The sequence below is a fragment of the Egretta garzetta genome, unplaced genomic scaffold (genome assembly GCF_000687185.1).
Source record: "Egretta garzetta isolate BGI_Z169 unplaced genomic scaffold, ASM68718v1 scaffold40, whole genome shotgun sequence".
NCBI lineage: Eukaryota > Metazoa > Chordata > Aves > Pelecaniformes > Ardeidae > Egretta > Egretta garzetta.
In genome coordinates, this window is record NW_009258484.1 from 4646596 (window position 1) to 4661026 (window position 14431).

A 14431-nucleotide genomic window follows, 5' to 3' on the forward strand; every position below is an offset into this window, starting at 1 on the left:
AAGAAAATACCCCAGGAAGTTGGTGATGGGGAAATTCCAAAATTTGATGGAGCAGGTTACGACAAAGACTTGATCGAAGCTCTTGAAAGGGACATTGTATCAAGGAATCCAAGCATTCATTGGTATGAGGCTTTTCTCAATTCAAGTGTTTTTGCTAGTGTGGAAGAAGGAGAGAAATTATCCTTCCTCTAACTCTTAAAGCAGGGAGCCATCATAATCTTCTACAGATAAGCAAAACAAGGTATTTTGGTTTTAACAGTTTATTAATTTGATTACAGTTAAGCTTTTGTTGCTAACTGGTATTATGTGCAGTACATCAGCAGTACAGGTACTGCTGAAATGAAAGTACACTCCAGAGAACTTTAAAGATACCGCTTTGGTGTTCACATTGTCCAAAACAATTTTTAATTAAGCAGCTCTGGGTAACTTGAGTTGAAAAATCATTTTTTCCCTACCTTCCAAAAGTGGATTCAATTTTAGGTCACAGGATTATAAGAGTGCTCTCATGAGGCATATACTGGCATGCTAAAAGAGATGGTATTAAGTGAAAAGCTTTTCTGTTTTTCTTATATAAAAACAGAAGGAATATTGTTGTACAGGAATCTTACACATAAGTTTCTTCATCTTGCACAGGGATGACATAGCGGATTTGGAAGAAGCCAAGAAATTATTAAGAGAAGCTGTCGTTCTTCCAATGTGGATGCCTGATTTTTTCAAAGGGATCAGAAGACCTTGGAAGGTGAGAACTTGTTTGGTGTTTTTGTAAATGGCAAGCTGCAGTTATGTATGTCTGCGTGGATGCCTGTAGCAGAAGGCTAAAAAGGCAAACGGGAAAGATCAGGAATTTGTTCATGAAATCCTCTCATAATAATTAAAGTAAAATGCACTGAAAGAAACATCTGGAACTGTATGTGGGCTTTACAGTAAATAATAATTCTTTTGTATTTACTCAGTCATGGCTTGTTGACATTGTAATACTTTCTATATGTCAGTCTGTACATATGAGCAAGCATATGAGGTATATTGACAGGAGCAGAAGCTCTGCTCAGGATTATGGTGGCCACGCTTCAATACTTTATGGAGGAAAGCAGTCCTCGGACCATTTTATTCTGCGTGTGCCAACTATCTCTCACTCGGACTGCAAACTGCAGGCTGGATGGTGCAACTCCTTGGTGGTGCATCAGAGGGGGCTGATGAGGGAGTGCTGATTTAGCTTTGCAGTTATGCTTGCAGCTGGGCATAGTTACTGCTGGAGTGGGAGAAATTCAAAGTGGGAGAATGAGCTGCAAGTGGGGCAACAGGAAGGATGTAGGACTGAGCTGTCCTGGCTGATTGATCAGAGGTGAGCCCAGTCTGGGCCTCTTAGAGCTAAAAATGAAGAGGAGGGAGGAGGTTGCTGAGCAGTTCTGTTAACAGAAAATAAAATTATCTTGCTTTTGTTGTGGGATGGATTGACACTTGTTTTGGGAATAACTAGTCACAACACAAGGGCTTTCTGGTTACTATGAAGGATTACTGAGGAAAAGAGACTTGCAAATTTTCTGTTGTTCTGAGTTGGCAAGGCAGTGGCATGCGTAGGGAGTGCTGCGTACGTGAGTAGTTTCTGAGCTTTAGTATGCTGGTTCACAGAATCATTTGGTTGGAAAAGACCTTTAAGATCGTTGAGTCCAACCTTACCTGTCCATTACTAAACCATGTCCCTAAGCACCTCGTCTACCCATCTTTTAAATACCTCCAGGGATGGGGACTCAACCACTTCCCTGGGCAGCCCGTTCCAATGCTTGACAACTCTTTTGGTGAAGAATTTTTTCCTAATGTCTAACCTAAACCTACCCTGGTGCAACTTGAGGCCATCTCCCCTCCTCCTATTGCTGGTTACTTGGGAAAAGAGGCCGACCCCTGCCTCACTACAGCCTCCTTTCAGGTAGTTGTAGAGGGCAATAAGGTCTCCCCTCCAGGCTGAACAACCCCAGTTGCCTCAGCTGCTCCTCATATGACTTGTGCTCCAGACCCCTCACCAGCTTTGTTGCCCTTCCCTGGACACGTTCCAGCACCTCAATGCCTTTCTTGTAGTGAGGGGCCCAAAACTGGTCTGGTTCAGAAGCATATGTCAGATCTTGTGTTATTAACACTTGCCCTGTCTTTTTTTGCCTTTTTGTCCTTGTACTTCTCTGGCTTATGCTTAGGTCTGGCCCTCAAAGCTGTCCTCCTCCAGCCTGAGCCAGTCCTAGACCCCCATTATTCTGCTTATTTATGAAACAAAGCCCTGTGGGAACTGATGAGTGGAAAACTTGTCATTCTTGGGGCTTTACTGTCTAGAGACAGTGAAGAGGGGAAGCTGGTAAGAGTGGGAGCTGGGAGATTGCTGCTTGAGGGCTGTTCATGGAGGTTTTAGTGAGTTGGAGGGGGGCAGCCCAAACCTAGCCCCAGGCTATGTGGCCTTTGGGATATAGAGGGTTTGTGGTGGCAGTATCAGTGGGCTTGAGGTTAACCTTAAGGTTAACCAAGCTACCAGTTTGGAGAGAGCCTAGATATTGTGGGTTACAAGTGTAGGGTGAGAGTTTAGTGTCTTCTGAACAGCTGAATCTCTCTGCCTCTTGGCATAGAGGAAGTTGATCCATACCCTTATTATAGACTACAGGAGCCCCGTCTGCCCACTCTCAAAAACTCTAAGGGAGTGAAGAGCTGCTATGCTTTCTTTCACCTGTATAATACGCCTCGAGGATGTAGTGCCCATCTGTCTTTAAGGCAGGTATCTCAGCAGACTGCAGGGAACATGACGAGTGCCACTGGCCCTGCCCCCAGGTACTGTGGCAGTGGATAAAGAAACAACAGCCTGGTCTTTTGAAGAGTTACGGTCTCCATCTTTTTGCATGAGATTATCTTTTCCTACTGAGCAGCGTCACCTCTGAAAACTAGGCGGTTGTAGACATGGAAAAAAAATCTAAGATTATTTCCTCTCTTCAGTCTGAAATGCAAATTGATTTCTGACGAGTCCATGAAGACTCTTCATTGTTAGCCTTTTCCCTGGTGACTTGTGAAGCTGTAACTCTTCTGAATTTATTCTTCACACAGAACAGCATGTATTTTCCCTGCTGTTGACCTCTGACTGTGCTACAAGGATGAGAAGTTTTGCAGGGAAGACTGTTTCTTGCAGTAATCAGTGTAGCAGCAGGCATTTGTTGAGCCTAGGCATTCAGGACAATTCAGGGAAAAGGCAGCCAAATCTGGTTTTGGATGTTCAGACTCTCCTGAGAACAATTCCCAAGACAGCCCTCACAGTTTGTGCCTGCATTCAGAGGACCATGCCTTGTATGAAGGAGCCAGCTGTCTTCCCTGATTCAACACAGGTGCTGTGTCTTTGCAGCCACGGGTTTCTGAGTGTCCATGGGCTTGCTCTTTCTTTTCCTACAAACTGTTTTGTGCCAAGAAGGCCTGGTCGCTCGCTGTGCTTCCCACTGCTCTGCTAGTGATTGTTACAACAACAAGAAGTAACCCTGCAGTGATTTCATCAGAACACTTACTCCCTGCGGTGCATTTCAGCTTCTTATTGGAATACTTTGGATTAACAGAGCCTTAGAGGAAGAATAAAGAAGTCTTTGTGTTTGTCAAGGATTTTAACTAGTGAGTAAGTGGCAACCTCCTAGTTTGGAGAGAGAAAGAGCAATTTGATCCTATGTGTTTCTGTTTGAAACCACGCACATCTTGTTTTGCTGAACTCAGGTTTGTTCTTTTTTCTCTTTTCTCTTTTTTCACTTTTTTTTTTTTTTTTAATCCCCAGAGAGCTTGGTTTTCCCCTAGCTTTACACCTGGTGTGGCTGCTTTGCACCTGTGTTATGCACATATATAATGCCACCAGCATCATGCACTGGGTAACGCTCACTGTAATAGTTACACAGGAGGCACAAAATGATAGGCTTTGATTTCGGCAGTGAGTGGCATGTGTAGCTGAAGCCAGAATTTGACCTTCCATAATAATGGAGGACCAAAGCAATATCCCCAGAATGACATTAGTCCCTTGTATCACCAGGTTCTGCAGTAAACACAGTTTGTCAAACACAGGAGTCAAGTGATTTGAATTGAGGTGAAGCTTGTTTCTAAAATATTAAATAAACACATTTGAAACTCAGAGAGAACAGTAAGTCATCTCTGACCTGCATATCACAGGCTGAGTAATTTTCACTTGGTTACTCCGGGGCTGTACTCACAATATTATTAAAATACCAGTATGACTGTGCAGCAACTCAAATCACAGTATATGTGTGAATGTTCACGGAGAGAAAAAGAGTCCATTTACTTTTTATGCTTGCTGCTCTGGAGCTTAGGAAACCTCGGGCAGCCTGGGGAGTGACGTTGGACTGTTAACTGTATGGATGGCGTGTGAATGTTTCTAACTTAATTTACCAATTAATGTATGTTAAGCTTGCATTAGCTAAGTGTAAAATGGCAATAAAGGTATTAAGAGTTAATGGAAAATGGAGTACAGAGAGGCTATTGCTTTTGAATAGTACATTTTTGAATAATTGCATTCCCGGTTGATTTGTTTTTATAGATCTCTTCCATGTCATTCTTTGTGCTTTTTGAAGTAAATTTTTGTGAGGAACAGATGAAATCTAATTTGCTATGTGGCTTGCATTTAACAGATATTTTATTGCTGTGGCATTTTATGTAAGTTATTAATTGCAAAACACATTATGATGTGCAATTCTAATTCTAGCTAATTTGATTACCCTTGCAACACAGTACTTTACTTTAGGAAACGTGTTAGCATGTAATAAGATTTTTGGGGTTGAGAGGGGGGAAAATAAAACCCCAAGCTCCTTGAGCACTACATTTTCATAGTGCTCTGCCCAAAGTCACAGTACCTTATTCTAGTGCTGTACAGGGATGGAACAGTGTGTTGTACCTCTTCCAGCACTGCTGCTGAAAGGGTTGGAAAGACTATCCATAAAGATAACTGTATTTAGAAATATTATCAAGAGTGGTTAACCAGTCTGAGTGCTACAATCTTAACATGGGTCCTAAGAGTACTGTGTCTCTAGCTAAAAACTTGCTTGCGTAATGATGGGTAAATGTGCTGAGCTGCAGATGTTTGCTCCTTTCTCTCTTTCAGATAGACCACAGGTGGAAAGACAGTCTGATGGTGTGAATGCCAACCTGGGACTTAACAATTTTAGTTCCGTTTTCTAGTTTAAAGCTTTTTGAATAATCACTGAGGTTCATAGTAGGCTTTTTGTGGGACTGAGCAGTAGTCCACATGAGCAACCATTGCTTATCTGTGAAACAGAAATAACAGTGCTCTTCTGCCACCTAACAGTGTGGTGAGGATGCAGTTTCATCCAGGAATTGCTAAGATGCAGTAGTATGGCCACAGAAGTACTGAGATGGGGAGATTAAACAGTATGACAAACCCTTGTTTTCAGTGAATGCTCTTGTTCATGCTTAAATGTAAAAATCAAGCAGAATCATACATACACATCATCAGGATTTTTTGGCAAAATGTTTTTCTGCAGAAAAATGCTCTATTGGTGGAGCACAACTTTCTGTAAAAGTATTTTGGTTTCTGTGATGCTTTCTTCGTGAAGGGGGCTTTGTTCCAAAACGAAGGATTTGCTCCCTTCATCTGCACGTGCAGCCCCTTGTGAGTTGGGAAAGGCCTAAGTTCAAGTCCAGGCTCTGTCTGATTCAGAAGGCGGCTGTAAATCTGTTGCCCACTTCACAGGTGATAAGTGTAGCAACAGTTACTGGCTTTTGTGATTCCTACTCCAGTGGAGTGGCAAGAAGAATAAATCCCAGAGCACTTCCATGCTGTTCTAGAAAGCAGGATTCTTGTCTTTTATTTTCCACTGATGGCGATTATGTTATTAAACAATGAAAATACAGATCTTGGATCATATTGAGATGTAACATAGAGTACCATTTGCAAAGTTTTTTTATTTGTTGTTCATTACCTTTGTTTTCACCTTTCAGGGCGTGCTGATGGTTGGTCCTCCTGGTACTGGCAAAACAATGCTAGCAAAAGCTGTTGCTACAGAATGTGGAACAACATTCTTCAATGTGTCTTCCTCTACCCTGACATCTAAATACAGAGGCGAGTCTGAGAAGCTGGTCCGCCTCTTGTTTGAAATGGTATGTCCTCAGTGATGTGATCTGGGGACCGCTAGGGTGAGAAGGGACATCTCCCTTGGTTTCCTGCCCCTCTGATAGCATGTTGGAAGCGTGGAATTCATTGCACTGACACGCCCTCAACCAGATAGAAAAGCACAGTCTCTGTGTTTCTGTCCTTTTCTGATTAAGAAGGAAACGGTTCATTACCTGTGTTTAGGATAGTGTTTTCCAGACTAGACGTAGAGTTGTGACCTTGACAGAAATTCAGTTCTTATTCGGTTATAGGATCAGCCCATAGGAAGTAGATTTGAGATTGGAAGGGATTGGGAACTGTTAATGTAGAAGCAATACATTCTTTTTTTGTTCTGAATGATGGGCACACGCCTCTCGGTGAAGTTTTGGGTGCGGTCCATCATGCGGGGTACATGAAGGACATGCCCATGTGGACCTATGCTGAAGGGTCATTCCCCTATTTGGGATCCTCGCTGCACTCCTACCGTACTCTCAGTTAAGACCTGCCTCTGTTGAGACAGGCTGAGCTCCCTTCTGTCCCTTGGGGTGACCACTCATCGCAGAAAAACCTGGACATGAAAAACTGCCTTTGTTTTGATTGTATCCCTTTTTGCCCCTTGCAAGACCAGGTGCTGGGGAAAACCAACCAACACTGAAAGACCCCTTGCTTGAGGAGTACAATTTAAACAACCATATGCCAAGCAGTTTGTAAATCAAGATCTTGAATTATTTTCTTGTGACAGGCAGGGAAGATAATGTATGTAGTGTGTCTAGTGGGACTGGGTCGTGGTCTGATGAGGGCCTGTGCTTGCTGCTGCAGCCTGAATGGTGATGTTTTCATTTGAATAAAGGCGAGGTTTTATGCTCCAACAACAATCTTCATTGATGAGATAGATTCCATCTGCAGCCGCAGAGGCACGTCCGACGAACACGAGGCGAGTCGCAGAGTCAAGTCAGAGCTGCTTGTGCAAATGGACGGTAACAAGTGTTTAGATCTAAGTCTGGGGCTAGGGTGCTGTTTCTTTACAGGTGGGAATGTAAAAACTTGAGCAATCTGGAAAACCTGGCTTTATGGATGGGGGGAAAAATAAGGCAAAATTTAAGAGCAGTGTATTTTGGAGTATTTGAAGGCAGATGACTGAAAAGAGTGTTATTTTTTCTAAAATAGCCATTTTGATGGTAAATTGAAAACTCGTATTTAAGAGATGCAGACTCTAGGAGAAGCAGGAAATGGAGATTCATGCTTTGCTAGAGTCTCTAGCTCAGGGACTGAGATCTGGTTTTGCTGTATTCTGTGGTGGCAGCTAATATTACCCTTTTAGTCAGATTTAGTACCTGTTCTGTGCAGGTGCGCATAACAAGGATGACCATCTGAGGAATATTGTATGGCGTAGTGGTTTGATAACCACCTCTGTATTCCTGTTGTTTTTACTACTTATTACATCCTCAAATGTGCAGGTTCATTGTGGTAAACTCAGGGTAGGCAACTTTTTGCCCCAAAGTGATAATTTCTTTACAGTCCTCATTTGGGAGGCCAAGGAGTGATTCCTATTTCTTCTATGGCCAGATTTGACAGAGAATGCACTTTCGGTAGGACTTGCAGGGCTACACTCACATATGACTGTGTTATTGGCCCCGTCAAAGAAAGCCCTCCTCTGACTCAGCAAAAGAATGAAATATCCCCTTCTCTGTGACAACAATGGTCTTGTCACACCTAAGCTATGGGAATTTTGGAAAGCAGCAGTAGGACTACATAGAGCCATTGCTTAGCTTTGTCCAGGCTTTTGCAATATTTGTCTGTGCAGTGTTTCTTAGCAAGCATCTCAATCAATAGTAGCTGTGGAGTGAAACTCCTCTAAACTGTTGTGCTTGCAGGGGTAGGTGGTGCTCTGGAAAATGATGACCCTTCCAAGATGGTTATGGTATTAGCAGCTACAAATTTTCCCTGGGATATCGATGAAGCTCTCCGACGGAGGCTGGAGAAGAGGATTTATATACCTTTGCCCACAGGTATGTTTGCTATGAGTGTTTTCCTTTAAAATGGCCTTTGCAAGATGAGCTTAGGACTACTGCAGGACTGTTGGGTTTGGGAGGAATCTTGATGGTTTTGTGATGAGTGGTGAAATTCAGGGGTTAATAATTTGGCTGGGTCGCTTTATTTTTAAAGAGAGTGAGACAAAAAAAAATACTACTCGCTTGGGGGCTTAAAAACAAAGAGCTGCGGCATTTCATTGCAAGCCCATTGATGGGTTCTTACATTTTGAAAGAGAGTTAGTTTTAATGAGCCTGGAATTATTTTAAATGTTTAGCAGTCAGTCCTTGAGTGATCATCAAAGGCAGCCTTTGGACATGTTCAGAAATACTGCAGATGCACTCTGTGCCCTTGCAGACAAATGCAAAGAAGTGGATCCACGAATTTTCACTTACAGGCTTCGTTCATTGTAAATCACCGCTTGCTCGCCTTTATGACTGTGCTTCCAGTCACTCTGAATGCAGCAGGCTGATTGCTTTCCTGCCCTAAGACGTCTCGGCTTGTATTGTCTTTCCTAGCTGTCATTCGCCTGTCCTATTAATTTTGTGATTCCTATCACTTGAAGTTTGCATAGCTTTGTTTCTTCTTGGTACAGTGGATGCCTCATCTTCCTGCATGAGCACTCAAGATAACAAGATGCGTGTTCATGGTGACAGCAGTTGTGATTGAGTTTAGCAGGTATAAGGACACTTAATAGTTCTACAGCTTGCCTTTCCAGCTTACAGGCAGTAACAGCTCCTAACAGGATGCCTGTCTTTATGACCAATTAGTTTAAAATCCGATCAGCTCCTGCTCTTGTTTCTAATTAAACCAGATTGTTTTTTGACACAGTGTATTACACCCTGGACAACATGAGATGTGCTCCAGTTTTATTTCCGATCTTATGGTCTGTTGCATCTATTCTGTAAATAAGAATATTGAGCTGTTCTAGGCAAATCTAAATGATGCATTTATAGCTGTGCTGTGTGATTCGATGTCATCAGGCATTTTAATTGAAAAAGTGCTATGATATGTCATATATATACACCCGTATATTGTGAAATTTGATGCCAGTATATATTCTACCGTGTTTCATTTTCAAAATACTGCAAGGACTTGCTTAGCCCCATAGCAAAGATTAGAAGAATGTTCTCTGATGCAGGACACTCTGCAGGTATGCTGTATGTATACTGTGCTCTGTAAATAATTCCCACTTTATAGCTAGTGCCAGTTGTGTGTGATTGATAACTCTCTATTCGTGACAGTTCTGCAAAGCACACAAAACCAGCAGCTTTAGACAAGCTTTCTAATTTCTTTTATTTTTTTCCCTCCCCTCTTTTTTTAATTAGGGACATCAATAAATAAAACATAAGTGTGGACATTTCCTTAAGACTTTCCTACTGCTATTTCTTCTGTTGTGGTTGTCCTCTTTTCTAGGTCATAAAAATTGGTCACTGTGGAAATAAAGGTGCTGAGCTGGTATATTTTTCTGTACAGTAAAAGCCAGGAAAGCATTCATCCTCTTCTTTACCACCCTTGCGCAGAATAACACTGAGGCTATCAGGCTTCAGCAGCTTTCTTGGGTCCCAACTGAGTCGAGTGCGTAGACATATGCTTGAAGTTCAGCCTACTGCTAAGGGGTTTGTGCTGTCTGAAGCTCTGTTAATAGAATCCTCATTGTGGTTCTAATGAAGCTTTGTGAATAATATGCAATCAAATCCTTGAACAGCGAGTGAATCCAAAGGGATGTGAGAAGAAGCAGACGTGTAGGATTGTGCTTTTGTGCCCTTGGGTAGTGTGTGACCAAATGCTCTTGTCACCTGAGACATAACAGACATTTTTAATGACATATGACTTTGGAAAATGTCTCAAGGGTGTGCTGTGTTAATATACTACTTTTAACCATATACTTCACTGTATTTGCTTGCACACTTTACTGTTTTGTTCTGTCTCTTCTAATATTGAACCCTTTTGTTTGTACTTTTCACCGAAAAATCCAAGTTGTGTTTATTTCTTAATGTACTCTTGCAAGTCTTCAAGCAAGTATTTTTATGTTGTAGCAAAAGGCAGAGCAGAACTACTTAAAATTAATCTTCGGGAAGTAGAACTGGATCCTGATATCAGCCTTGAAGAAATTGCTGAGAAGATTGAAGGCTATTCTGGTGCTGACATCACTAATGTTTGCAGGTATCTCATCCCCCTTAATTTGCAAATAGAACTGCGTCAAAAGTCATCATTTACATTATGTGATAAAAGGCAATACCCACTACAGCTGAAGCCAGGCTAACAAGTGACTATGTTTGAGGCCCAAATCTATTCACTGGAACCATGCATTACTGTCATGTGGAGCAGTCTAAAGGCCGTGGAGTCTTTGCATGAGATGTGGTTGTTTTCTTGGCTCTCAAGAGAAAACAATTGTCTGAGCAAATCTCGTGTTACCATTGTCTGCATTTACTGAATATTTGCTAACATAGTGCAAAACAGGTTTGGATTTTTTTTTTAATCCCATTAATTTAAAAGCTAGAATTTTGTGATGCAAAGGAACCTTTCACAGAATACATTTTTGGGGCTTCTATGTGCTGTATGTTTGGACAGCCCCCAGTGCAGCACAGTCTTGGTTTTCTGCCTGAATCTTTTAGGTGCAAGGGTGATACTGATAGTGTTGAATTTATTTCCATCCTGTTCCCACAGTTTGTCTCGTTTTCTGAGAAATGAGGCTTTTCTGGTGGAGGATAGGTATTTGGAAAAATGTATTGGTAGGCAGTCTACATCCCTTACAATGTTAGGATCCCTGCCAAGAGAAACTGATCCTTTAAGAACATGGCTTGGGATTTTTTTTTTAATCCCCTGCTGCTTTGCTGAAATTGTGAAATGACTCCATGGTTTTGAAAACTTGGTGTGTGTCACGCAGCGCGATAGTTAAATTACCTTTTCTCCCTGAGGCCTGTGTTATCCCTTGCTGGGAAAAACCTGGGGAAAGAGAAAATGTAATTTCAGACTGCATGTGGGCCGTGGTGTGAGAAATGAGTGGTGTTCTCCATGCCAGTGGGCCACAGTGGCAGCATCCGAGCTGGGGAGGAGTCGTGGAGCAGGTAGAGCATGAGGAGCCACAGGCACTGGTGGCCTCAGCCCTGCCACATGACACTAGCGTCTGGTGCTTCCTGCTTTGCCTTTTACAGATTCAGGTGCTATGTGCAAGCAGGCAACAGAGCTGGGCTTCACTCTGAATGCTTGCTGACTGTCCTTTTGGGCTACACAGTGGGGAGAAGGTTGAAATCTAAGGGGATGGGCATGCAAAATCCAGACTACTTCAAAAAAAAAAAAAAGTCTTTGAGTGCAGTTCCTCTCCCACCCTGCCCTTTCCTGCACTGAAGTTGTAAAATTTCATTTCTATGAATCACTGTAAAAGGTTTTCAGTTTTATAGTTTTAATTATCTCTGCACATTTACCATATGGTTAAATGGGTTTTGGTGCCAATGCATTCTTTATGTTGAATTAATGTAGTGATCTGGGAACATGGAAGCTAAGAAAGATGTGAACCGCATCTTCTATGGTAAATAAATGCTCTCTTAAGTGTGCCTGCCAGTGGTTTCTAGCAAGAGAATACAATCAAAATTCATAGGCTTACAGCACATGCTGCTAGCAATTAGCTCCCATACATTGTCCTGTATTTCCAGGGATGCCTCTCTAATGGCAATGAGACGACGTATTAACGGTTTAACTCCAGAAGAGATTCGTGCACTTTCTAAAGAGGAGCTTCAGATGCCGGTTACCAAGGGGGACTTTGAGCTGGCTCTGAAGAAAATCTCCAAATCCGTTTCTGCTGCAGACCTGGAGAAGTATGAAAAATGGATGGTGGAGTTTGGATCTGCTTAATCTCAGTGACAGCTCTCCTTTGCTAGAGTTTTATGGCTTTTGTTGTTTTCATTTGCAAAATGAGTTAGAAATCTTTTTAAAGGTTTAATAAAAGGTCTGCTGCTGCTCCCATCCCACCCCCTTCGGGTGACAAGATCTTTTGCCTTTAAAGGGAATGAACACAATAATGAGCTGATACTGTAAAATATATTTTATCTCTAAAGAAGTAAGATAAGACAAAAAGGGAAGGGAAAAAATATACTGTGAGGATAATCTTTTACTTTTCCAATGAAGAACAGTGTTACTTAACCTCCTCATCGTCATCTTTCATGGCTGGAATCAATCAATCAGCTGGGGGATGTGACTCCAGAGGAGCTAACGAGGGCTCGCTGTACCCCCTGCCCTTATGTGCTTCATTTCTGTTGAGCTGCTGACTCTGCCTCCCTTGAGCATGGCATCACAGTTACTGTTCTCTCTCTCTCTGCTCGGATATTCAGAGCAAAGCCTGTGGATTAATTGGCATTACACAGAGGAAACGAGGATCAGTTTTCCATCAAGACATGGGCTCAGCTCTTCTCTCATGTGCACCCATTTGGGAATCGGTGTCACTTTAGACTGGATTGATGTTACCTGTGATGATTTCTGATGGAAATGAGACGAAAAGTAAAGGGCCTTGGTTGCTCACAGATTGGTTTATGTTTGATCTCTAAAACTTAGTTTGTAGCAGTTTGACCAGTAGACACTTTGACTTAAATTACATTTTGCACTTTTATGTTTATGTATTATCCTATACTTTGTCTGTGCTGTCTAGATATTATTGTTTTTATTTAAGTACCAAGAGTTTAATACAGTAAAGGTACTAATATCAAGGCTGTCTTTAAAACACATAGCTGTGGACCTCCACTTCTTCTGATTAGACATGAACTCTTTCCTAGCTTTACTAGGCAGTGGAATTTGCACCTGTTTATGTTGTGGAACTGTTTGTGCGTAATATTTTTTTAATGAAGATTTGTTAAAAATGTATAAATGTTATTGATTTAATCTGTACAATTTCATTTATGTTCTTATCTGTTTCTTCCCTTCCCACATACAGGTGCAGGGATGAGAATGGTTGGGTTATAAACTCTATCATGAGAAATCCTCTCTAGAGTGTAACTGTTACGCTGATACGTGAGCTTTTCACAGACTCGGGCTGAGAGTCTGACATATGAAGGTTTCCTGTGGTAGCAATGAGCAGGAGAGGTTAAGTTTACAGAAGAATTTGCAAGCTCTCAAATTTTTGGTGATTTTGTGAGCTAGGCCCAAAGTATCTTGGTGGATGTGAGTTGCTGTGCAGTTGGGTAGGTATTCTGCCCTTCAGCTCTCTGCTGAGACACCTAGTGGTATAGCTGGATGTGGCAAACTGGAGTAAGAAACGGAGAACACCTCCTCTTGGATAGGAATATATCCTTATTTCCTCCTTTTTGCTAGTTCTTGGAAGTTCCCAATAATGTCAGTAATTCAGCACACTGGTCTCTTGGGCCATGGCATGTGAACCACTAAGGCAAATTGCTCAAGCGTGTCTACTGTTCAAGAGCAAGGACCGTCAGGATACATGCAGGACAGCTCTGCAGCATCTATCTGATTATGTGAGCCACTTTTAAAGCTGTTTTACCACTGCTGTTCTGTCTGTCAGTATTCCTTTTTCTTTCTTTGTATGTGAAGGCCACATCTCGGATTGATCCTGTCATTTTAAAGGGCTGTCCCAGTTTGCATTGAGGAACACGGTGGAGATTCTGTCAATCTTGCATTTGACATAAGACTCAGTCGGGGCTTTAGAAGCGCGTTTCCATGTGGCACTCCAGAAAACTGCCTTCTAGGGCTCCCAGGCTGGTTGAGATACAACAGCAGCTGTATCTTTCGAAGGACAGAGCATCTCCGCTGGCTGGCATTATGCCCTCTTACACTCCCGGACAGGGAGGTTAGTGCTTGAAGAACATCAGCTTTTACCCTCTTTACCTACTGGGAGAATAAAAGCTCCAGTTGCTGCTTTCCTGACCCGTTTGCACTAACTGCATAGTCGAGCCCTTGGGATTTACCATACCTGCAGGTGTCAGACTAAAAGGAACAGTGTTCTCTGTATTGGAAGATGAGCAAGTAGAAGCTGTGTTGCCTCTGTAATTTTTGCATAAATTCTCTACCAGGGCCAGTCTGTTCTTCCCAGGGAATAGCTGGGCTTTATAGAGAGAAAGCTTTGAAAACACTGTTACAGTCTGTCATTTCTTCCTTATGAAAGCTGTAGGCTGCAGCCATTGCTTTGTTTGTTCATTTTACCACAGCAGAAATTAATAAAGCTACATGAATCTTCTGTGGCCAATGCTAGATTAGCACTTTGGCATCTCTCACTAGTGCCACCATTGCTACCCAAGGAGCTTAGTCTACACAAGCAAGATCTAGGAGGACAGG

General features: G+C 42.2%; 1 protein-coding gene across 1 annotated transcript in view; it reads left to right on the forward strand.

The window, feature by feature from the left end:
- KATNAL1 (katanin catalytic subunit A1 like 1) overlaps positions 1-13136 on the forward strand; it is a 34714-nt gene extending 21578 nt beyond the window's left edge. Inside the window, exons 5-11 of the mRNA XM_035900400.1 lie at positions 1-122; positions 634-739; positions 5971-6129; positions 6972-7098; positions 7996-8130; positions 10192-10318; positions 11809-13136. The exon at positions 1-122 is cut by the window's left edge and continues 1 nt beyond it. Of these exons, the coding sequence (XP_035756293.1) occupies positions 1-122; positions 634-739; positions 5971-6129; positions 6972-7098; positions 7996-8130; positions 10192-10318; positions 11809-12007 (975 nt within the window). The 3' untranslated portion in view covers positions 12008-13136. The remainder of the gene's footprint in view (positions 123-633; positions 740-5970; positions 6130-6971; positions 7099-7995; positions 8131-10191; positions 10319-11808) is intronic.
- Positions 13137-14431: the final 1295 nt, after the last annotated feature.